The following is a 26,227-nucleotide window of genomic DNA, read 5'->3' as shown; positions in this document are numbered from 1 at the left end:
GTGGTTTGTTGGTAAACAAACTTCTTGAGTTCCGCATAGTTCCATAGCCTACATAGCCAAAATGGTCGAATCGGGAATTCGATATTCGGTAACACCTCCTGAATATATACCCACCTTGAGATACACTAGGTTCTCCGAGCGAGGAGTGAGCGGGGCTCTCAATGAGTTTGTTTATTTTTTGCTCAGCTTTTCTGGGGTTTGTTGGTAAACAAACTTCATGAGTTCCGTATAGTTGCATACACGCTAGAAATTATTAAACCATTTACGTTTCAAAAATAACCATTTTTGACCTTTTCCCGGGAAATGCCATTTTATGAGTTCTCCATGAGAAGTCATAAAATGACTTCTAGGGGAGAAGTTCGAATATGGTTATTTTTCAACCGAATGGGATTCAGGAGGAGAAGTTGAAAAATGGTTGTTTTTAAAACATAATGCAATTGAGGGAATGTTAACGAAGAAATAGAACAAATTGGAATGTTTTCGAAGAAAAAATAAAATTTAAAATTGTTTGTGTTTTTCACACCTTTTTATTTCTTTATTAATTTTTTAGGTGTTATGTTTGCTTGTTGATATTAAGTCACATAACTGGAAAAAATGTTTGTTTCAGAAGAAGAGTAAAAATACTTGGGTGGGCAATTCCGTTGCCAATGAGATCTTACAGCTGGCTCAGCGTAATCGAACTACAATTCAAAGGGTTCCAGGACATATCGAGCTTCCGGGGAACGATTATGCGGACCAGTTGTCGCGAGACGCTCTGGGGACGGATTTCATTCTTGAGAATAACATTTTCGTCAACGATGCTATTAGTTATTTCGAGGACGACTGGCTGACAAGGGAGTTTTTCCAAAAACGGCATTTCGTCAGGCTGAAAAAATGAAATAATTACATAAAAGAAAAACAAGAAACTGTTTGCAAAAATAAGTTACCGGTTCCTTTTTTCTGCTTTGTGTTAATGCATCTGGGAGGTTCCGGATGAAGCAACTGTAGCACAGACTCTTATGTTGAACGCAATTCCACTCCGGTGGGTGGAGTTTTTTGGACTGTCTACCCATCTCAGCTTCAACCGAATGTTATGGAGAATGGTCGGGAGGGCCAGTTTTTGAATCACTATATGTGCGCTCGTTCCGGAAGTAAGTTATAGCCCCGCTTTAGGTGCTGGAACTGGAACCGGACTGCCACAGATTCGTCCAATTGGTGCACTGCAATTAATTTTTGTTGTTGATTGATTTAGTTTTTAATTGGGAATTCATAATGATAAAATAATTACCTTAAGAATCTCTCCAGCCTTGTGCGAACAAATTAAATCCGAAACACTTTCGGTTCACTCCACGGTAGCTTCCAATATGGCGTAGAAAAAACGTAAAATTTTTCATCCATTTTGTGGTTTATACACCAGAACTTGATAAATGGTTGAATTTTGACATAGAAAAATTCTTGAAAAATAACCATATTCATAGTTTTGGAGCAAACACCATAAAATGGTTATTCTGTAACCATAATTAGTTAAATGAAAACGAGCGTGTAGCCTACATAGCCAAAATGGCTGATTCGGGAATTCGTTATTCGGGAACACCTCCTGAATATATACCCACCTTGCGTGGTTTAATCGGACCAATTTGACATTCGGGCGATTGTTTTTTTTTTCATTTTTTTCAGCCCTGCAGTGCCCAGCCCTAACAGACAAGCGAAGGAATCTGTGCATCTGGCAACCATGTGTGAAAGTGCATCATGATGTGCATCAGCAAACAAAAGTTTGCAAAAGGACAATTTGTAAACATTGGTGTTCTTTCAAGAATGAATATTCAAAACAGTTCTGTTGGAGTTTGATTGCTAGTGCTGCAAAAACGATACATATAGTTCTTGTGCATAAAATCGGTGCTGCGTGGTTCAATTTTCAGCAACTTCAACAATCATAATCCTAATTATTTGTGCTAATATTTCTTTTTACGAGTGTTTTGGCTTTACATACATTTTAATAGCATTAACGCAACTGCGCACACGTCAACTTTTTAATTGTGTTCAACCTAAAAGTATTTCGGTAATCGGAGGGGAAATTCTTTGTTAAATTTCGTTATCATAGAGAATACGATGATCAAATAGCTAACATCAGTGCGGAGAAGCAGCTCCGACCTTGACGAAAATGTACCTGTTTCTTTGCGAAAAATCCTGTTGGAATTTGTTTCTAATAATTCATTGTAATTTACGGAGAAAATTGCATAAACATTTTCAATTGCTGTGACTTTATGTTCTGTAAAAGTATGGCTAGTGATAATTGCGACAGTAGATATTTAAAATGTGTGTACAAAGAGGGCCAAATGGCAAGCTTATGAGACTAAACAAGTGTGTGTTCATTAAGTGAATTGTTTTCAAAAATATTTTATATATTCGTTAGTGACAGAAATTGTTTATTTGAAATCTTACAAGTGACTGCGAAACAAGATTTGTGGCGAAAAAAGTTAAACCAGACGTATCAATAAAATGAAAAAATTTACATTTAAAGGAGTCTTAGACGGTTTTCGAAGTTCTACAGTGAATCAATCTACTTCTCTAGGATCTACTAGAATATGCACGGAACAGGAGATCCAAGAAACGCTGCGACCCGAAAATTTCCAGCTGCGCAAGGTAAAACTTCAAAAAAAAAAAAAAACTGACCACACCCATTTTTATCAGTAAAAATATTAATTTTTCTGTACAATTAACGTTTTATACTAAATCTAAGCTTCCAAAAGGTTTCAAATAAATTTACAGTTGTAGATAGAAGTAAATTAAATATCCTTGAGCTGCTTGAAAATGTTACTAGTTAGAACATGAATTTATTGCTAATTTTTATAAACTGAAAAGACGACAGATAAATATTTCAATTTCGTTTAAAATTCTGAACAAAAACCATAACAATATCTTTGCAATGTACATTTCCATTTAAATTATTTTCCAAATATGTAGACAGTAGAAAATGAACTAGCTGACCAGCCGGGGGTGGAGCAAAACTAAACCAGTTGTTGGCAAAAATAAAAATCTATAATTTATGTTCGACTGTTTTTTTTGTGGATCGTGCTTAAGTTAAATTCCATTATTATCTTGATATTTCATTCAGTAACATATATAGGAGACTAAGCAATGAATGGATAAGCCCATTTTAAAAGATGTAGTATTTCACACACGCGAATGATCCTTCTAACTTTTAATTCTTAACTAGCCACTGATAATACTAAAAAGTGCTAGAGTATTAAAAATTAAACTATAGTCTTTAAAAACTAGAACTAATGAACGAACTATGTTTCTTGAATGTTGTTTATTGTTTTTATTTTCGTTAAAAATGACTAGTATACTCACATTAAAAGCATCATTTTTACTTGCGTCATTATATCTCAATATGTCTGACATATTGGGCAACTCACATAACACTTTTTTTTAAATTGTTGCTGTAAATTTACAGTGTTATTAAATGTAGTAGGGTATTGATTTTTCTTATTTTCAAAAGTTGCGGGCATATTTTTCTCTCCAAAAACTACACATAGGTACGACGCACAAATAATCGATGGGCATGAGGTCGTCGTCGGGCGACTGAGAGAATATCTTTTGGAAAAGAGAGCGCGTGGACTTTCTGTTGGGTGGGTGATATTGACAACAGCCATTCTCATGTACGGTTCATCTTCATCTGATTGACTGCTGCTTTTTATGAGCGAAAGCGCTTGAGTTACTGCAAAAATGCAATGCATGTTTCAAAATAAAATTAAATTCATTGATAATTCATAGTTCTCTAGAAGCGCTAAAATTTGTAAAAACTACAAATCGATAAAAACCCTTGTAAAGTCGGAAACTTGTTTTCATGAAAACTATCTTTGCACCGTTTATTGGTAAAACCTAATAGTTCGGATAGAAAACACTTCAAAGAATGCTTTTTCGCTAATACTAACTACCTAGTATTTACGAAGAAATTACAATAAACAACAAAGATTTTTGGGAGATGCTCGACGGAAGAATGTATTTGGACGAATTTTATTTCATTAAAATTGTGCTTTTTTTCAATAAACAAATTTATCCTGAAACATGCACAACATTTCATTTTAAAACTCGCAATGTTTTCTATATGAGCTCATTGCGCACTAATAAGTCACATATGGAAAAAAAAATTAAAAAATTTTAAGGTCATGACCACAAAAAAAGTGGTGAAAAATCGAAATTTTTTGAAAAATGAATCAGAAAATTGACGTAATTTGTGACATTTTGGCATCTTTAGATTTATAAAATACGAAACACAGAATTTTTGACGGCTATTCAAAGGTAGCTGTATTTAGGAATTTTTATAAATCTGCATTTTTTGAGACTATTCTTACACCAAAATTCGGCTTTGCACTAGAATTTGAGTATGCTAACAAAAGATTTAAGCAATAAAACTATATGTACAAGAAAGGAAATTTCATTATCTATAAATTATAGTGTAGAGATGAACCAGCTGAAAGCTGAAATTCTCTATAATAAAGACATTAAAAAAAAATAAAAAATTATAGTGTCTATATTTAGATATTACCACCCACTGCCAGGGTTGCCAACTGGTTTTCGAAAAAGTCTGGAAGATTTTGAAAAAATGTCTGAAAATCTGGATAGCTTGCTTTTGGGAAGGTGGTGATCTTTTTTTTTTGGTCGCCAGATCCCAATGTTGCAGATAGGCACTAATCGTTTGTTTCTGACACTATCAGTCACGTGTTCTGTTTGACTCTCAATTTACAAACATCTTCGAAGAATTTGCCTTTATTTATGCCATGCATTCATAATTCATAAATTCTAATCATTTTCTGCCATATTATAATGATCATTTTGAATTTTCACAGTTTCTTAGAACATTTTTTGTCCTAAGCCAGGGGTGAGCAACCATTTGAAGCAACGGGCCACTTTTAATTTGAAATTCTTTAGGCGGGCCACATTAAAATAAAATTTAAGTAGGTAATAATAGTTTGCATAGCTTTACGTATTTTTTATAATGACAAATTTTTAGCAAAGGATAAATAAAACGAATTCATGTACTTGCATAAACATTTTGGTTTATCTTTCGATAATTTTAATGTTTTTTGAGTGATTTGGAATGTTAGACGAATAATCTTTTTTTTTACAAAAAGGAAACATTATTTGCGTCCCTTTTGTTTATTAAAATTGAAAAATTTGGAAAGTCTTGCGTCAAGCCTCATTTTGGTTATTATGCAGGTTTATTAGTTTATCAGTTAAGAACGATCGATTTTACTCAAAATTGATAAATTTAGAAATTTCCACATCACCGAAACTAAAAGTGATACACGAAATCTGAGAAATGTTTTGAATTCATTTATATTGCGTCTATGGCTTTAAGAGAACCCAATAAAATTTTATCAAATTTAACAAAATAAGTCTTAAAGCCTACCAAAAATCAACAATCTGGAAGGTTATGATGGGACAAATGCAACAGTTGTAAGTAAAATCTTTTCCGTTTAATGAAACCTGTAAACCTAATGTTATGTTCCGGATATGTTCAGATAGCCTATGCTAACAGGCACTACTTGAGTTGGTTCGGATAGAAATCTCAAAAGGGAAACAAAATTGTATGTAGCACTTTTCCTATAATTTTTTTTTGGGATTTGGGAGCGTGCTGAACAGCAAAGCTGTCTTAATCAGTTTCTTCTACTTCCGAAAGAACAAATGATGTAATTCACATATTATACTCATTATTATATTCACATGGTTAAATAAGCGTTTTCCTTCAGGTGGCCATTATGCCCTTATCTCCCCTAGAGGTTGTGCTGTGTTTGGATGTTTTAAACTGGGGCTCGAAGATTTTTGTGGATAGACGTTTCTTTTAAACTGATCATAAACATTCAGCGCATCCGTTAACCAAAACTCAGTGTTGTTTTATCAATCATCTTTGTCCTGATAAATGAAAGAATCCGATGGAAAACCATAAAAATCGCCACCATCGTCTGAGCTTCGGTCGTCTTCATCCTTTTCATCCTCCCTTTTTCGCTTTGTCGTCCTCGCATTTCCAGAAATATAAACACATTTAAACCGACTTGAAGCCCAAACGCTTTCAATTGATTTCGATCTGCCTTTGACGGAAACTTCAAACGTGTTTTGAGAAATGTCTGTCGGTCGAAAAATTTTATAATAAACCAGCGCTCCACATCTTCAAAAACATCCTTCGTCAAGTGATTCTTAATACTATTTTTGGGATTTACTAAATCCAAAAGCGTCTTTGGCTTAAAACTAAACAATTCCTCTGAAGAAATCAAACCGTTGTCACCGAAAAAGGTATTACGGTAATCTAGTGAACCTGTATATAAGAGAAGTGACATCTGAAACACAAAATTCCAATCGAGCAAAAGAACTGTCAAAATCGATTCCAATCGATCCGAGCATTTTGTCGCAGAGCTTTTATCTTTCTTATTGAAAACTCAACCAAGGAAGGTATTGCGATTGTTGTTATAGTTCAAACAGATAATTTTTTAGCTGGTCATATGAATTTATGATTAGGTGCGTTTTTTTTTAATGCTTTGGTGAATCATGTTTGTAGTTAGAAAGCTAACTGATTATTAACGAAATTCAAGTCATTCATACCGTTTATCGCGATTCTTCGGGCATCGAGTTCAATGTTATTTTATTGGATTGAAGGAGCGTGAAGGAGGCGTCATTTTAAAAGGGATCAGATATCGCTTCTCTTATATGAAGGTTCACTACGGTAACCAAACAAATAAAACGACAACAAGTCTTAGCTTAGCTTAGCTTAGTTGACTACTCATATCCACCTTAAATCGTTGAACTTGAAGTGCTTAGATATGATCATTCATTTAAAACTTAAAATAGCATATTTAATTAGACTTTGTTCAACTTACGCACTTCAAATTCCACGATGGCTGGCGTGGCTAAGCAGAACAAGTTCTACCTTGCCAATGGTTGCTACTCCGTGATTGATCGAGGCCATCAGTTTTGTTCAAGGGCCAAAAGAATGGTGCTTGGGACTAGCAGTTCATTCACAATGCACAAAACTCATGCTCTCCCTTTGAAAAATGATCAATAACGGCGCCGGCCACGTCCTAGTAGTCAATGAGGAATGAAGGAAGGAATGTTAGTAGGATACTTCAAAGGATCAACTAACAACCTTTTGTCCCTTTATATTCCAAAGATTAATTTTGAAAAATCCAGAAACAAAGGTAAGTCAATATCTCCAACTATAGAAACCGTCTATACGTCTGCGAATCTATATTTCAATATCCAAGGAAAGGGTTGTGTTAGTAGAGGAAAGGTTTTAGATCAGGATCCATTTTGGTGAATGGTATGATCGAGTTTTCCTACACCTCCGATGCTCCTAGGTTTTTCTTAAGGAAACTCCTAATTTCAATTTTGAGGCAGTGATAAAAAATTTGATAGTAAAGTAAAAAATGTGTTAAAATTTTCTTTAATCTAACTTGTTTTCCTAATTCTTGTTCCTGATACACTTAATGTATTTTTAAAAACGACCCTTTAGAGTAAAGATACTTCGAATAATATTAACAAGGAGATATTTAAAATAATAAAATTGTTTGATAGATGAAGTGAATCTCCTTTTTGTTCATTTTAATTTTTAACTTGTTATGTAGGTTATGATAACTGAATAAGATCGTTTTTGGAAACTCATCTGTGCAATTGAATTCTTTGCCTCATACTGATTCCAGAATTGCACGAAGAACAAATCAATATATTAAAACAAGGAAAAAAAATTGCAAAAAATGATTTGTTCTATAAAAATTATTTCTTATTATCATCCAACAAGATTCTCCTTGCATCTACCAGAATCGAAAGTTTTTTAGTCAGCAACAACCTAAACCGTGTATGTATTTCACTCTAAAGGTAAATCAATGGAATAGATGTTTTTTAACTCAATGAGTTTGTCTTTCTGTTAATCCTTTTTTTTCTTTAAGTTTAGCGCAAATCAAAGCAATCGTTGGTTGCTTTTCGCGTTCTCATACAACAACCCTACCCCCCCCCACACACACACACACACACACACACACACACACACACACACACACACACACACACACACACACACACACACACACACACACAAACATACACACACACACACACACACACACACACACACACACACACACACAAGTTCTTTTTTTTCGGCAGTTTGGAAACCGGAATGATGAATGAACGATGCACAGCATTAAAAAGCGTTTTGCTTAGAATCACAAAAGTTTTTAACAAACGTCCTGACCGTGTAAGTCTTCCATTCTCAACATTTCGAACATAGACCGTCTACACACACACCTTCACATTTTACAATCTATGCTCGCACCTGACGACGAGATTTCCCAGTTATGAAAACGCTAGGCCGTTCTGGTGTTTACAAGACAAAGCCCAAGTCTGATTTTTAATATTATCGCTTTGTCACAGTTTTGAATCATTGCTGCTCCATTATTTTCACATCAATACTACTTGAAACACGAGAACTTTCTTGATATAAATTTGAACATTTTTTACTTTAAAATGAAGGAAAAGGGTACTTATCTGCGAGTCTTTATTCCTAAAGTTTTATTTACCAAGACAGGCCAGTACTGGTTTAAGCCGTTCTTCCTCCAACCCATTTTTCGAATATATTTCAATCACATGAATGAATTAGATGAAGTACGCAAGAGTGGAAATCACAAATCTATCAATTCGATACGAATAAAAAAAGGGACGAAAACACTCACGGAGACCGGAAAATGCACATGGTGGATGATTTTTCGAAACAAAAATTTGAAAATTCAGAGCTTTAATGAAACTTCACTTCTGGAATCCACTACCGATCAACTTCACTTTCAAAACTGGACCGCTGGGACCGATTTCACGCGAGAATTCACTATATTTTAATTTTTCCCGGACACGCAAAAAGTTGTACGAGCGAAAACAAAACACGACCGCACTCGACCAAGGCTTGCTTAGCTCCCCCAAATAAAACGACAACAAGTCTTGGGTCGATAAACTTCGAAGCTCAGGATCCAGCATAAACTTTTTCAAACCATCCTTTAAAACTCGTATCATTCTTTCAGCTTGTCCGTTGGTAGAGGGATTATAAGGTGGACTTTTCATCACCTTAATGTTGTGTCTCTCGAAGAAACTGATGAGCTCTTTTGAATTTAACGGTAGACCACCATCTGTTACAATTTGTCAGGTAAACCAAATCTAGCAAAAACGCTGATAAACACTGGCTTAACTTTGATGGCGTCTGTTCCAAACTTCATATATTCCATTTCCAATCACTTCGAGTATCTAAATATCAACAATTACTAGAAACATCTTTTTGTCCAAATAAAAAAAAATAGACATGAATACGAGTAAACGGTTTATTTGTAGGAATCCATCCTGGAACTGGAACTTTCTTGGGAGCAGCATTAATCTGGCAGCAAATATTGCATGTTCTTATGTAGTTCTCTATGTCTCTGTTCATTCCAAACCAGTAAACTGTTCTGCGTGCCAACTGTTTGATTTTTGTTATATCTGAATGATTTTCCTAATAAACTCAAGATTCGCTTTTTTAAACTTCCCGGAATGATGACCCGGTCTTGGTAAACTGAACATCCTTCAATATACTCCAAAACCTGTTGTTGAGCATAAACATCCTTGAAATCTTTATCCAGCTTTTCAGGCCAACCATGTTGCATATAGTAAAATATCTGCTGGAGAAACTTATCTCTTTTTGATTTCGTTGCAATCAAAACGTAATTCAGGGGAAACTCGTCCAATACATTTAAACTGTTGATATACTCTTTCTGTAGTAACACTGGTACTTCGTCTGGTAGAGGAAACCTCAAACAAAAATCCGCATTTCCCATTTTTGATGAAGGTCTTCTTTTCAAATATGCCAATAAACGGCTTTTGATTCGTATACACAGTAAACTTTTGTCCAAATAGAAACTTGTGAAACTTTTAAATGGTGCAAACTACAGCTTAGGCTTCCAAATGTAAAATTGGGTATTTCTTCTGTGCCTCTGTTAAAGAGAAATATGTGAAACTAATTTGCCACTAATTTGTGAGCTATTACTCCACCTAAACCATAATTACAAGCATCAGGGACCATTACAACTGGCTTTTCAGGATCGAAAAACTCCAGTAATTTTGACGAAACAAGAGATTGCCTCGAAAACACGACTACATTCGGAGTTCCAAATAAACTTTTCTCCTTAACTTAACAAACGATACATACAGCTGCGACGCGACGACAAATTTGGTATAAACTGTCCATTAGACTGGCCCATAACCAAAAAAATCCTTATATTCCACGCGGCACCCTTCAGATTGGTGCCTTTAGGTGAAAAAATGACCTTCTGAAAGTTTCAGGTCATTTGGCCGAAGCACGAGCTGGCGCAAAGGACTTAAAATTTGTATGAAGATTTTCGTCAAAATGTATGGAAAATCGACATACTTTCACTCTTTGTGTTCTAAAATATGTTTCCAGTTTGCTAGAAAGCTCATAATTTCAGGAATTGTAGTACAAACAATGACAAACAAGTTTGTAGAAGATTGTGACGCGATACGATTTGACTGAGATGAGTTATCCGCAATTGAATGTGTGATATATTTTTCGCATTTCTTTGATATATCGTGGACGGTGTATGGGCTAATAATCGCACTCACTTGATCGCATCGTCACACAATGCAGCAGTTCATAGTTTTTCAAACCTTTCTTTAAACTTTTTGCAAAGATATCTATATATATAAAAAGCAATTTCTGTATGTTTGTTTGTTTGTTTGTTTGTTTGTTTGTCCTCTATAGACTCAGCTGTCTTAAGAGCTAGAGAGCTGAAATTTGGCATGGATGCGTATTAGGACCAGGAATGATGAAAAATGTTTTTAGATTTTCGGATGACCCCTTCTGAAGGGGGTCGTCCATACAAGACAAATATTGTTTTCGCGATATTGACGTTACTTTTCGTCGGATCGTGGTGAAAATTTGCACATGAGTGTTTTGAAAGACGAGCAATCAATTTCAGGTGTCAAATTTTGTGTAAGGGGTCAGCCAAAGGGGTCGTCCATATTAACTATTCGCTGTTTTTGCGATATTGACGTTATTATACATCGTATTCAGATGAAAATTGATACACGATAGTTTTGAGTGACGTGCAATCGATTTGAGGTATCAAATTCAGTGTAAGAGGCCGGCAAAAGGGGTCGTCCATATTAAATTTTCAGTATCTTAGTGATATTGACGTTTTTATACATCGGATTGGGATGAAAATTTGCACATAGCAGTTATTAGGGACAAACAATTGATTTCACTTATCCAAACTGTCGGGAAAGGGGTCGTCCACATTTACTATTCACTGTTGATGCGATATTGTCGTTATTATACATCGGATTCAGACGAAAGTTGGTACACGAGTGTTTTGAGAGATGAACAATGGATTTCAGGTATTAAATTCAGTGTAAGGGGCCGGCGTAGGGGGTCGTCCATATAAACCTTACAATATTTTTGCAATATCGTCGTTATTTGACATCGGATTGGGGTGAAAATTTGCACAGGGTAGTTTTCAGGGACGTGCAATGGATTTCAGATGTCAAATGTTTTGCCAGGGGTCGACGAAGGGGTCGACGAAGTGGTCGTACCTATAAATTAATTATTCACTGTTTTAGGAAATATTGACGTTGTTGTACAATAGATTGCTTTGAAAATTTGTAGCCGGGATTTTTGAGGGAAGGTTAATCGATTTCAGATATAAAAGATTGTATAAGAACACTCGAAAGGGGTTAACTTTTTGGCAATAATTGCGTTGTTATGCAATAATTTAGTCGAAAATTATACACTTTTTTTGGCACGGTCAATTGATTCCTGATTTCAAATTTAGTAGCAGACGACAGACAAAGTGATCGTCCAATATTTTTACAGTTATTACTTAACAATGAATTCAGAATTGGATCTGGAAAATGCTTGGCAATTAGCTTTCATACAAACTGTTCATGACATATTCCAAGTTGAAAGCGAAACGGAGTTCGTATGGGATCAGCTAGTTTGTTATAAAAATGAAGGCATTTTCTTTGTAATAACATCACGTATGAATGCTCTGTCGGAATGAAGTGAAATTTGGTATCCGAGGGTTTTTTGGGTCAGAGATGGTTTGTATAATAGTTTCAAGAATCTCACTTTTTATGAAAGGGGGGTCCCCATACAAAGTTATCTCTTCATCTTCTTCTTAGATATAAAAATGGAGGCATTTTCTTTGTAACAACATCACGTATGAATGGTCGGTCGGAATGAAGTGAAATTTGGTATCCGAGGGTTTTTTGGGTCAGAGATGGTTTGTATAATAGTTTCAAGAATCTCACTTTTTATGGAAGGTGGTCCCAATACAAATTCATCTTTATTTGTTACGATTTCCATAAGAATCTATTCGCGAGCACGATGCAGTTAAGGGCGTGTAGATGAAATTAAATATTTATTACGAATTATAAGGTAAAACGAAGTTTACCGGGTCAGCTAGTTTGTTATAAAATAAGCTACAACTTTGCCGAGGAAATAAACTTTCTATCTGTTATTCTTATTGTGTGACACTGCGATCAAGTTAGTACTAATAACCCACCTATACACCGTTCACGATACCTCCTTTGCCCCAGCTTGTGCTTCGGCCAAATGACCTGAAACTTTCAGAAAGTCATTTTTCACCCAAAAGCACCAATCTAGGGGGGTTGAAAAAAATGTTGTAAAAATCCTCCCATACAAATTTGGGCCAGTCTACTGTCCATAGTAGTTCAACAAACCTAAAAACTCCTTCAGTTCAGAAACTTTTCACGGAACTTTAGCTTTACGAATAGTTTCAACTTTTTCGGGGCAAGGCAACAACCCGTCTTGTGTCAAAACGTGTCCTAAAAACGGCAAACTTGATAGAAAAAAAATTGCATTTCTGCAAATTAATAAATATTGAAATATGAAAATAAAAAGAATTATAGTCGAAGATCAATAGCTTTTAGGAAAAGGTATATCTCGAACATAGTGGTTTTCCTCGGGCCCGAAATTTTCAACTCTTAACAACGTGTGTATTATAGTTTCATTTGTAGAATGACATTTATAACGAGAAAATCTTTAAAGAGCTTTTAAAGTGACAATTTCAAACTACCAGATATACAAATTACGTCAATTTTCTTTTTATAAACGTTTTTTAACAGTGAATAATTTAGATTCGCTGTTTATTTTATAAGAGGATGTTTAAATTGTGTAGAAGGATATTGAAATGAGTATATTGAGAAATTTGTTGTAAGTTTTCTTTATTCTTCTCTTATTTCATATTTTTCGAAATACGTGTGATTTTGTTTAATGAAATTCGAGGGGTGTAGTGTGCAGCTTATATTGTAGACTTTTTTGCAGCTGAATCCCCCTCCCCGCCACTCCTCTGTCTCTCCCCTTTCGCTCACACCAAAAGATCGTTTTTTCACCAGATATTAACGTTCCTCCATACTGCCTTTATAAGTCATGACTTTTTTTGTCGCTTTTAATTGATAATCTTATCATACATTCTATACATTATCAACGCATGATACTATTGTGAATATATCGAAAATACTACGTTCTATGCTTATTTCCTTACTTTACATCCATCTTCGTATAACTCCTCACTTTTCAATTGCCTATTCGAACCATTTTTTTATCATTTTATCACAAAAATTTTCAATTTTAGTGTTTAGAAGAAAACTTAAGAATCCGGAAACATAAAAAAATTGTTTGACGAAAGTCCAAAAAGTCTGAAAGATGCAGACAAAATCTAGAAGACATCATTGATCACCACCCATCGACTCGGGATTTTAGGCGAGCGCACACATCGTCTTCATTTGAAATGGTTAGTAGAATCTGTCACGAGCTGGATAATCCCTACACGATTGTTTCTATCTACACTGGATTAGTTAGGACCGTCATTGAATATGCCGGCATTGTGTGACGACCGTACTACAACATACACAACAACAGACTAGAGAGAATTCAGAAGAAGTTCTTAAAATACGCTTTGAGAAACCTTGGGTGGCAAGCAGAAATGCCGGAGTATCGAGTCTTGTGCATGCTGGTAGGTTTGGACACGCTGGAAACCCGAAGAAAATCGATCGACGCACTGTTTCTAAAGGACTTAATCTGTGGAAGATATTACTCGCCGTATTTATTATTATATCTCCGTACGAAGGCCGCAGCAGTTTACGAAGCGTAAGGCCGTTTCAACTAGCCAATCGCATCCAGAATTACGCCAGAAACGAACCAATGTACCGAATGATGGCATTTTACAACACAAACGTCGATATTATTCAACTAAGCATGTCCAGAGAACAAATCAAAAGTAGAATTGTGCAGTGCTCTTTTACAAATTAACAATTACTGTAATTATTACGTGTCATTTATATTATAGAATAAGATAAAGGGCTGAATCCTAGGATCTAATCAATAAAACTAAAACTAAAACCGTGAGTAGCGATAAACCCGAAGCCATCGACCATGTGCACGCTCGACTAAAATTTCAAGTCGATGGGTGGTGATAGCAGGGTTGTCTGCTTTTTTTTCAAAATTCAATAACGTGGGAAATAAAATCAGGATGTATCAGCACGCAGCGAAAAGATTTTTTATTTCAAAGGAAAGTGCCGTAAAAACAAAGGATTTTTTTTCTTTGATTCTGGGATAAATAATAATTCTTTTGATTATATTATTTATTTACATCGTATTCCGTCTCACGACATAACTTGACGAACATAATTCCTAAAATTCACTCGGCAACCGTTCCCCAATTTCTCGGGCACCCCACGTTCACCAGATCACGCTCCACTTGGTCTAACCACCTCGCTCGTTGGCTCCCCGCTCGTCTTGTTCCTACCGGATTCGTAGCGAACACCTGTTTTGCAGGACAGTCGTCCGGCATTCTCGCAACATGTCCCGCCCAGCGTATCCGGCCAGCTTTCACCACCTTCTGGATACTGGGTTCGCCGTAGAGTCGCGCGAGCTCGTGATTCATCCTTCGCCTCCACACTCCGTTCTCCTGTACGCCGCCAAAGATGGTTCTTAACACTCGTCGCTCGAATACCCCGAGTGTACGCAGGTCCTCCTCGAGCAATATCCATGTCTCGTGCCCGTAGAGAACAACCGGTCTAATGAGCGTCATATACAGGTTCTTTGTTTTGATTCTTTTGATAAATCTTTGAATCAAAATTTTAACAAAAACAGTTTCATTTGATGCAATGTTCTTTTTTTGCTACAATGTTATTTAGATTTAGATTTAAAAGCATTTGTTCATTGAACCATTTTCCTTTTATTCCTATTGGAAGAAATATTTTCCGTTGTTCCGAAGGCCCTATTAGGAATTTTGAATAATAAAAAGAAACAATTTTTACATCTTAAATTCATGTTTATAGACGCGGTACTCTATCGTTTCGACATTGCTGGCAGCAATTTGTGTGGTTGCGGTCAAGGTTACCATGACATCGAGCATATTGTTTGGTCGTGTGAGGTTCATCTTGTTGCCAGAACGAATTTAATAGACTCCCTTCGGGCACGAGGAAAACCACCTAATGTTCCAGTGAGAGATGTACTAGCTGTGCTAGATTCGGACTACATGTTCGAAATCTACCTTTTTTCTAAAAGCTATCGATCTTCGTCTATAATTCTTTTTTATTTTCATATTTCCTTTTCTACCTTCCTTTCTTCTCTCACAAAGTGTTAAGTTAAGCAAACAATTGTAAACAAACAAAACCGATTTTGGCTCCTTGAAGCCTAAAGGTATGAGCCGTTTCAAATAAAGAAATTGTTAATAATTAAATTCATGTTTATTCACAAACTTAACATAAATACTGGGACAGGGTTGCCAACATTTTTTTTTTCAAAAATCAGGGAACTGGTGAAATAAAAATCAGGCTACGTTAAAGTAACGGAAATTTCGTTCAAAGTGATGACCTTTTCTTATGATCATCGCTCCACATTTTCACTCTAATATGTGTTGTGAGCCTACTTGATTGAATAATTCTACCGAATCAAAGCAATCGCATGATTCCCTTTTTTTAAAATAAGAATTAAAGTGAATCTTTCGATTGCTTTGTTTCAGCCACATTTTCAATTTTTCACTTCAGCAATGGTACCTAATCCAGTTTCTTACTACCCATTTTTCATCACATTCGCAAAAATCAGGCATATTTTCAAAAATCAGGGAAATTCAACGGTTTATCAGGTTGTCAGGCTGAGCCTCGAAAAATCAGGGAAATCCAGAAAATTGGCGGACATTGGCGTCTATGATCATTGCAGTTTGAGTTTTAACGAAATGAAATCGTTCTGCAAAGAAGGACAAAGTGCGATTATGTAGACTCGCGATTTCAACATCTCTGCTTCTAACTTCAGTTTTCTTGAAAGCTAAGAGAACTTTTTTGCGACTTCGGTAGCCGCTTTTCAGTCTTTTTTTCGTAGCATGCTTTTCGGATTTTTTTACTTTGACTTTGAATAACGGAAAACTAAAGTGTTGTCTGAGAAACATATTTAAGTTACATTACGAAGTTTCCAAAACTATAAATTTCGTAAAAATTGGTTGGGAAACAAGAGAGATATATTGGTTTTAATCAGGAGTATCAAATTGACACTCCAGGAACTGTAGCGGGTAAAAATTTCAGGAAAGGATGAGTGTTACTTAGTGTTTTTAATGCATAGTTTAAGTAAAAATATCATAGTTGAAAATTGGTCACCAAAACCTCCCCATGAGGCGTCAATTAATAATTAAAGCGCACATCTTTCAAGGATATAGTGGCTAGCATCTTACTAATGCTAACACTACCAGCCCACAGAAAGAGAGTACTATGTATGCTGTGACCGAGACTCGATCTCATGACCTCTGGCTTAGAAGTCTTAAACGCTATCCTGTAGGCCACGGTCGGCGGCGGAATTTAAGAAAAGTGTTTTAGGCAACTTTTACATTTCATTTATCATGAACATCGAATTCACAATTGAAATAAGTAGTTTGGAGTAGCTGACGTCTGCCTTACATGATAGTGTAATTAATTATATCATAAGACACACGCGGCTATTCCAGCTACCTTCTGGCTGCGATGTTGTTCTAGGATATGTGTCAAAGTTGAGTCAGTTTAAAACGTCTTTTGATAATATTCGCGAGTGAAAGTTGAAGGTGAAGGTTGTTATAGTGTTGTAAATAAACTTGTTTATTTTTTTCATAGGGCTTTTATTCGTTCATATGTAAGAAGGTAAGAAGAAGACTTTTTGTGAAACGGATCTATAGAATATCTATATATATAAAAATGGATTTCTGTCTGTCTGTCTGTCTGTCTGTCTGTCTGTCTGTCTGTCTGTTCCCTATAGACTCGGAAACTACTGAACCGATTTAAGTGAAACTTGGCAGGTCGGGGTCTTGGAGGCAGGGGAAGGTTCCTATTGTGGTTTGAGACCCCTCCGTCTCTCATGAAGGGGGGGAGAGGCCTTCCAAATAAAAGGCAACTTTTTGCATAACTCGAGAACCAATCAAGCAAACGATATCAAATTTGGCATGGGTTGGTATTTGGGAACCAGGAATATTTCTATGAGTATTTGGTACCCCTCCCTCCTCTCAGTGGGGTGATAGGAAGGGGGGAGGGTGGCTACCTTAAAATTGTTCATATAACTCGAGAACTAATCAAGATATTGAAACCAAATTCGGCATGGGAAGGTATTTGGATACGAAAAATATTTCAATGATCATTTGAGACCCCTCCTCTTTTCCAGTAGAAAGGGAGAGGGGCCTCTTTCATTTTTTTACATAATTCAAAAACTAATAAAGCTAATGGAGCCAAATTTGGCATGGGAGGGTATTTGGATACGAAAAATATTTCTATGATTATTTGAGACCCATCCCTCTTTCCAGTAGGGAGATATAAAGGGGGAGGGGGCCTCTTTTATATTTTTTACGTTACTCAAAAACTAATTAAGCAAATGGATCCAAACTTGGCATGGCGGGTATTTGGGAACGTGGCAAGTTGTAATGATTGTTTGAGACCCCTTCCTTCTTCCAGCGAAGACAAGACAGGAAAGATGGAGGGGAGTTTCATAAAATGTTTACTGTATAACTCAAGATCTACAACAGCAAATGGAACCAAATTTGGCACAGAACGATATTTAATTCCGAAAAATGCTTCTTTGAATATTTGGTGTCCCTCACTCCTTCAAAGAGATGAATGAAAAGCGGGAGGAGGGGTCTCCCTTACAATTTTCAGTATAACAGGAGAGTTGATCGAGCGAATGGAACCATATTTGACATGTGAGGATATTTAGATACCTGAAATATTTCTATGATAAATTGAAGCCCCACTTTTTTTTCAGCAGAAAGTTATTTAGGGGGAAAGAGCAAATATACCATGGAAAGGTATTTGGTTTCGAGATATGTTTCTACGATTGCTAAACGATTGCTTTACAGTGTAGAGAGACCCCATTTTATGAAACTCCCCTCCATTTTTCCTGTCTCCCCGCTGGAAGAAGGAAGGGGTCTCAAACAATCATTACAACTTGCCACGTTCCCAAATACCCGCCAAATAAATTTTGTTGTAAAGCTTAAAAGTTTATCAACCAAAGGAACATTATTATATTCAAGAGGATTTTCGGGTAAGAAAAAAAATGGGTATGATTATTCAAAAGGAAGGACAGGGAAGGCTCTCTTATTAGTTTTTCAGCATAAATCCAGAACATATCAAGCAAAAACAACCATATTTTATAAGTTAGATTGTTTGCGTAAGATTAGTTTGAGACCCTCCTTTTTCAGGGCGAATCTTAAAGTAACTGATTAAAATTATTAGAACTTTAACACAAATTTATAGATCAAGATTCAAAAAATTTGTATAAGTCATCTTTGTATTGCAATTCGAAACTTCCATAAAATGAAAGCTGTAATTTTATAGCGGTTGCTTTTGAATTATGATATAATTGATTCAAAACAATGCCAAACAATAACAATTTGAATGATTTCCGAAAATATCATTTGTTTTTGAAAGGTGTAGCAAAGCACACCGGGTCAGCTAGTATATATATACACTGCCGGCCAAAAGTTTGGGATCACCCGCTAAAAAACATGCAAATTTTGATCGTTCATATCTCAGCCGTCTTAGGACATATTGCAAATCTTCTGATCTCATTTGAAAGATAATGAGCAATAGCTATTTCGGAGGTATTTTGCCCATAAATAATGTTTTAGTTTTGCACCTAAAACTTAACCTAAAGTTAGAACATTTTCAAAAAATCGCACTCAATAATCAAAGCCAATCATCTCGCGATAGGGTGAACCAAATTTCAAAATTTGAGTTGCATTAGAATCCTTATTCTATACTTCTCAAAACACAATCAAAAAATTTTGTGCAAAAATTTAAGAATGTACTTTTAATTAATAAAATAGACACTTGGGTTATCGTCCAAAAGTTTGGGATCACCCCTCAGTATGGTGTATCGGCCAAAAACATGCAAATTTATCTCATTCATATCTTTCTCATCTAACATCGTATTGCAGATCTGAAGGGTGCATTTGAAAGCTTAGGAATTGTTGTTTTTCCATAAATTCATACAAAAATTATATATTAAAGTTATAACCATAAACAATTTACTTGAAATTAATTGTTTTTTGAAAATTCACACTTGTGATTGTGAATTTTTTATGGTTATAGATTTAAAATATATTTTTTAATGAATTTATGAAAAAACAACAATTCCTAAGCTTTCGAATGCATCCTTCAGATCTGCAATACGATGTTAGATGAGAAAGATATGAATGAGATAAATTTGCATGTTTTTGAAAAAATGATCCCAAACTTTTGGTCGACACACCATACTAGGGGTGATCCCAAACTTTTGGACGATAACCCAAGTGTCTATTTTATTAATTAATAGCACATTCCTAAATTTTTGCACAAAATTTTTTGATTGTGTTTTGAGAAGTATAGAATAAGGATTCTAATGCAACTCAGATTTTGAAATTTGGTCCACCCTATCGCGAGATGATCGGCTTTGAATATTGGGTGCGTTTTTTTGAAAATGCTCTAACTTTAGGTTAAGTTTTAAATGCAAAACAAAAACATTATTTCTGGGCAAAATAACTCCGAAATAGCTATTGCTCATTATCTTTCAAATGAGTTCAGAAGATTTGCAATATGTCCTAAGACGGCTGAGATATGAACGATCAAAATTTGCATGTTTTTTAGCGGGTGATCCCAAACTTTTGGCCGGCAGTGTATATGTAATATCTATCGGTTGTGATATCAAATGAAAAAGAGTACTATTTGTATCGGAAACTGATAATATAATCCCATTTATTCTCGCCAAGTCATGTAATAAGGTTAAGTTACAATAGTGATTGATATTTTCAATTATCCATTCGTCATATTGGCACCACTTCCCTAATGATTTCCTATCTGTTCAACTGGCAAAAATTCCAGTGAGCACTACGGATTCCCTCTTCGTCGATTCAAAAACAATAGTGAATTGACGTTCTCTCTCACTTGCGACTCTCTATTAATGTTTACATTAGCCACGCGCTTCGTCAGTCCGGATTAATTACCGCGGTGTCAAGTTCGGTCGTCGCGAGTGTGTATCAACAATCAGCTATTTCCTAGCTGGTTGTTTTGCAAGAAAAATAACTCATGAAGTCGTATTGTAAAACTAGTGATTGATATGAATTCAGATGAATTAGGAGCTCATATTGAAACAATTTAAATGCAAAAACACCACTGCTGGTTATAAGAAAAGTTCGTAAACAAATTCTAATTTGATAACTATAGTTTCATGAGAATTATGAAGTTTTGATTTCAAAAAATGCTTTTCTGTGCGATTATATTAATTTCCAATCGAAAGTAATAAGCTTATTTTTAAGAGACTGATAGGGTGTCTAATTTAGTATCAACGCTCATCCGTCCTAGAAATTTTCACCCGTTAAAGTTCCTGGAGTGTCAATTTGACACTGCTGACTAAAACTGCTATATCTCTCTTGTTTCGCAATCGATTTGACAAAATGTATAGTTTTGAAAACCTCGTAATTTAACTCAAATGAATTTTTAAGTCCATGGACAGCTATAACACTTCAGTTTTGCGTTATTCAAAGTCTAAGAAAAAAAATCCGAAAATCATGCTTCGGAAAAACGACTTAAGATCAGCTAAGGAATGTTCAAATTTTTGTTTCACTTAGACCAAGCCCACCAATGGTTGCTAAACCTCGATTCGAGTACATTCAGCAACATATCTATCAACCCATCATCGCACCAACAGTCGCTAACTTGATTCGAAAAATAGCATTCGAGCAGTAGGTTGTTACAGGATGCTTTTATGTAGCAACCCGGTAGCAACGCAGCCGGTAGTTGCTATCAGAAAATAAACAAACACAAATACCAACCTGGATCGCAACATGGGTGCGAAAATAAGCAAATAGATAAAAACGCAACCAATCAAAGCATCTAAAATACCGACCGAAATAGCAACTTGCGGTGGGCTTGGTCTTAGTGTTCAAGAAAACTGAAGTTAGAATAAGGTTGCCAGATTGCCCGGTTTATCCGGGTTTGTCCGGATATTTAATACAAAATTTGGAAAAAGTCCGGATCGGTCCGGTTGGCCGCATTTATTGAAAACAGGCCAGGTTTTGTCCGGATGTATTCATTTTATTTTCCAAATCAAACAAAAAAATCAAATTGTGTTGTTGTGTGTTGTGTTGAAAACATTCAACAAAGATTTTTTGGAAGCCTTACATACAACGCAAAATGTGCTGTTGAGTTTTGATAAAAAATTATTGTTTTGAATTTTTGTTGAGTAAGATTGCCCGGATACTTTTTCATTGTCAATTTAGAAATCAAATGCCCGGGTTTTGCCAGTTTTTAAGATAAAATAGCCCGACTTTGTCCGGCCCGGATACGTGCTGCAAAAATTATGGTAAACTCATGTTAGAAGCTATACTTTGCGCACAAGAGAATTTTTTTTTTAAATTTTTCAACAAAAAATTGTTGAGATTTAAAATAATCTCAACATCTGAAGTTAAAATTTTAGGATTTATAATGGCATTTAAATCTTTACTGACTTTGATGAGTAAAATGTCTCTCTCTATTGAGTCTTTGCATTTAACACTATCAATCAAATTGTCGTGAAAAGTTTTAATTTTATTCATGACATGACGTAAATCTAATTGTTTGATTATTTAATTTATAATTTTTTCTATCATATTGCTCATTTCATTAGTTTTATTTACCGTCCTCAAAATCGTTGGTTGTGGCTTATTAGATGTATTTTTAACTGGAGAATTGAAAATTTGTGTAGCACATGTTCTATTGTTATTTGATTCCAAATTGGTGTTCGATCTATTTGGTAGAGCTGGAAAGTCTCTTTCTATATGTAATCTTTGTTGAACACTTGAGTATTTGGGGTTTAATTTATTTGTTTCGAAGTAAGTGAGTTTATTTAGTGTCATTTCATTTTGGATTCGTGTTTGACTTACTCAATTTTTCTTTACAGGAGAGATATACAACTCTCTTCGTTATGGTTTTCATTACAATTAACACAAAAACTTTCTTTAGCCATGCAAACTTTGTCCTTATGGCAGAAACGCCAACATTTTTTACATTGCTTAAGCGGGTAGTAGTATGGTTCCACCCTAGCATTTATCCCATCAATTTTAATAGTTTGTGGCAAAAGTTGCCCCTTAGCGTAAATTTTAATTGAATGAGTATCTATTAATGATTTTTCTTTTTTGTTTTCTCTGTCTATTCTCTTGATTCACTCGATTTTAAAAATATCTATGTTACCACTTTCTAGGTTCTCAAATATTTCTTTTTCTAACAAAGTTGGTGGAATACTTTTTACTGCACCAATCGTTTCCTTGTATATATTTGGAACTTAAACTTTATATTTGAATTCTTCTTTAAGAAGTTTAGAGTTGAGTAGCATTTCAGCTTCTTTTGGTTTTTGAAAAGTTATTTTAAATATAGCCCCACCGTTTGATTTTAAATCCAGGTAATTTTTAATGCCAATGCTGTGTAACGTTTTTGCTACCATCATAGGATGCGGAAAATTATCTTTGGTTGTCTTGGGTTCTTGTGATTCGCTTACAGTAGTTTTTCGATTTTATCACGCTTAATTCACCGTGATAATGGCAAAACCGTGAATTTGGCGAAACTTGAAACAAAAATGGAAAAATGGCAAATGATTTCTGAATGATTTCCAAAAACAACGTGATAAATCGAAACAATAACCGTGATAAAATCGAGCATGAGTTTGTTCTGTGTTTTGTGTTTGCTGTTTTTGTTTTGTCATTTTTGTGTTCATTTTATGTGTAGGTCCTGATTTTTCGTGTACTGTGTTTTCTTTTTGAATATTTTCCAAATTTTCATTGTCGTTCGCTTCTTCCATAATACTGGGTTCTGGTTTCTGAGATCTAATCTGCGAATCCTGTGATGTGAAATCCAAATCCATTAATGGAATGTCCGAATCTTGTTTACTCAGATTTGTGTCGGTTTTTGCTTTTTTTTTTTCTATTAATTTTTCTTTTTTTATTGTTAGTCATGTTTTCTTGTTCATTGTCATTAGATTACTAATTTTCGTCTCAAAAATTTAATTTTCTCTCTGGGATCATAAAATCCCCTTAAATCTTCTTTCGTTTACGATCTAGAAGGAAAAAAAATTTAACATATGAGGCAATCAAAAGGAAATATTTATTTAATCTAATAATTTTATGTGTTTGTGTGATATTTAGTTGGAATCGAAAACGTTCACTGAAGAAGGTAGTAAGTTGCTATCGAAATACTGGTATATGAACTTTTCATTTACCGTGGTTGAATTAAAAGGAATCTTTCGATTGCTTTGATTCAGTTTTTATAATAATAATAATGAAATTCAATTGTAAATTGTATATCATTGAAGGTGAATTATTTTAATGAAAGAAAGACACTGTAAAAATCAGTACCGTAATCCGGGGTTAGACTGATCACTTTTCTCAATAATTTTCGATTATTTTTTTCTGGTAAGGGGAATGTGGAATGTTTCATTTTTTAAAACCAGTACTGGACTTTTATGAACGTAAAACATCGTTGCAGAAATTTATAAGACTACCTACTTTAAACTTGATTGAAAAATCGATTTCGTCTCTGTTCAGAATTTGATGCTTTGGGCTAACATTGATCAGTCTCTATAGGTTTTATCGAGTTTTCTTGATAATAAAGGATACTAAACACCTTCATAATATTTACAAATGCTAGTTTATCAATTTTTCCTTCCATTTCAACGTTTAAAACATTTATAATCGAAAAATGAACAATGATGACATACATTTAGGAGCAAAACTATAACAATTGCTAAATAGTTTTAGCTTTAATATACAAATGAAATTTTACTTTTACACATTCTTCTAGGCCCCTTCCTCTATTTAAAATTTCCTTTTTTCTTCAAAGTTAACCATTTGATAGGGTTCCTATTCATTTTTTCCAATACTCTTGGAAAATGTCCTTATTTTTTTAATATCAAAAATTTATCATTAAATGACTATAAAAATAGCACTTTAAATATACATATACAAACAAGAAAAGTTGTTATTTCACATTCAACAATCCATTTGCTTCTAAATGTTTTTTGAAAGCTGTTTGTTTGCGAGCTTCGGAAAAAATAGATATAAGATTTTTAAATTACATTTTAAATACCAGAAAAAAATATTAAAAAAAAACAAATTTTGCCTATTTGATACTCAATAAATAGGCTTTCATACGTAGAAAACAGTTTTCAAAAATTCAAACTATAGACTGAGTTATTGATGATAATGTGGAAAAAATTATTGTTAGTCAAAGTTACCCCGGGGATCATCAAAAAGGATTTCAATGTATCTATAAGAGATTTAATTTTTAATTTAATTTAATCAAGATTGCGGGCACAAGCATGGCTTGAAGCGTTCCTAGCGAGAAAATTCTTTTTAAAGGGAACTGTTAGTATATTTTCGGTATCCTTTAGCAAAACTCGTTTTCCTATGTGAAATTAGGCTCAAAGCTGTAATATATTTCATGTTAGATACAGGTTAGCTTGGCAATGTGCTTTACTTACATTTAGTGTCCGAAATAATTCTGCATTTTATACACTAACAGAAATCAAGCGTAATCAATATTTCACCACTAGAAAATTCAAATTAATTAATGATATGCTCAAAAGGATATAATATTAGTAAATTACAATAAATTGCACAACGTGCTAGGCAGATTGATGAAATTGATATGGATGGAACGGATATGATCAGGGCGGTCGTAAATTTGATTGTAATGAGCGATTGGGTTATACAGATGATTGTGAATAATAGATACAGCTTGCATTTCCCTCAATGCATTGATTGGAAGAGCAGATTTATCAGCTTCGATGTACAGATTCTTGGTTGGATATAATCTAGGACGCTTGTATACAGCCTTTAAGCAACTGTTTTGAGCTATCTGTAAGGGCTTCAGCCTTGTTCTGGTAGCAGTTCCCCATATAAATACCAAGTACTGTAGTTTAGATTGAACAAACGCATGTTACATAGTCGCGAGTTGTTTGCAAGGTACGAAGCCATTAATCTTTCAAAACAGGCCGCAAGCCGAAGTTACTTCACTTTTCAACGATTGAATGTGGTGTGTCCATTTCAAACCAGAGTCGATTGTCAATCCAAGGTAAGGGAATTTTGTCACACATTCAATTTTCACCGAGTCGACAAGCAGATCATATAGTCCAGTGTCAGAAGTTCGGAACGGGTGCAAAATCATGTGTTTTGTTTTCCATAAATTTAGACACAATTTGTTTTCGCTAAAGCATTGTTGAAGCAGTTTCATGTCTTCTGTCTTATGTTGGATCATCATATTTAGGTTTTTTTTCAGTGTACGTAAACAGGTGTCGTCAGCGAATAGCCGTGATTTTCCGAGCAGTTTCAAGTTTGGTAAATCATTTACGTAGATGAGGAACAACAGGGGACCTAAATTACTTCCATGTGGCACCCCTATTTCGAGAGGTCGGAGATCACTCTTCAAACCGTTTAGCATCACATATTGGTTTCTGTTTGACAAGAAACTTTTTATGAGGTCATGAGCTTGTCCGCGTAGTCCGTAGAAATCCAGTTTTTTTCAGAAGGATGGTGTGATCTATAGTATCGAATGCCTTTTTCAGGTCTAGAAAAAGAAGGCCAGTGTGTTTTCTGTCCTCGAGTGCGCAATAGATTTCTGTAAATAAATCAGAGGTTGCAGTTGTGGTGCTCGAGCCTGAGCGGAAACCATATTGATGTAT

The 26,227-nt window shown here is 35.0% G+C and overlaps 1 protein-coding gene and 1 long non-coding RNA gene across 7 annotated transcripts in view; one reads left to right on the top strand and one right to left on the bottom strand.

Annotated features, from left to right (window-relative positions):
* Positions 1-700: 700 nt before the first annotated feature.
* Positions 701-1,472, bottom strand: LOC129740660 (uncharacterized). Its single transcript, XR_008736325.1, has 3 exons — positions 1,268-1,472; positions 927-1,199; positions 701-865 (listed from the first exon to the last, which is right to left on the bottom strand). It is a non-coding gene; the product is annotated as an uncharacterized LOC129740660 (long non-coding RNA).
* A 385-nt stretch (positions 1,473-1,857) lies between these two features.
* LOC129739159 (syntaxin-binding protein 5) overlaps positions 1,858-26,227 on the top strand; it is an 82,859-nt gene continuing 58,489 nt past the window's right edge. Inside the window, exons 1-2 of one of the 6 annotated variants that reach the window (XM_055730569.1) lie at positions 1,858-1,875; positions 2,393-2,622. In XM_055730569.1, coding sequence (XP_055586544.1) covers positions 2,479-2,622 — 144 coding nt within the window. In that variant the 5' untranslated portion in view covers positions 1,858-1,875; positions 2,393-2,478. The other 5 variants (XM_055730568.1, XM_055730566.1, XM_055730565.1 and 2 more) reach the window with 5 other exon arrangements.

Source organism: Uranotaenia lowii, chromosome 1 (assembly GCF_029784155.1).
Source record: "Uranotaenia lowii strain MFRU-FL chromosome 1, ASM2978415v1, whole genome shotgun sequence".
In the NCBI taxonomy this organism is placed as follows: Eukaryota; Metazoa; Arthropoda; class Insecta; order Diptera; family Culicidae; genus Uranotaenia; species Uranotaenia lowii.
This window is presented reverse-complemented; position numbering and strand designations above follow the sequence as displayed.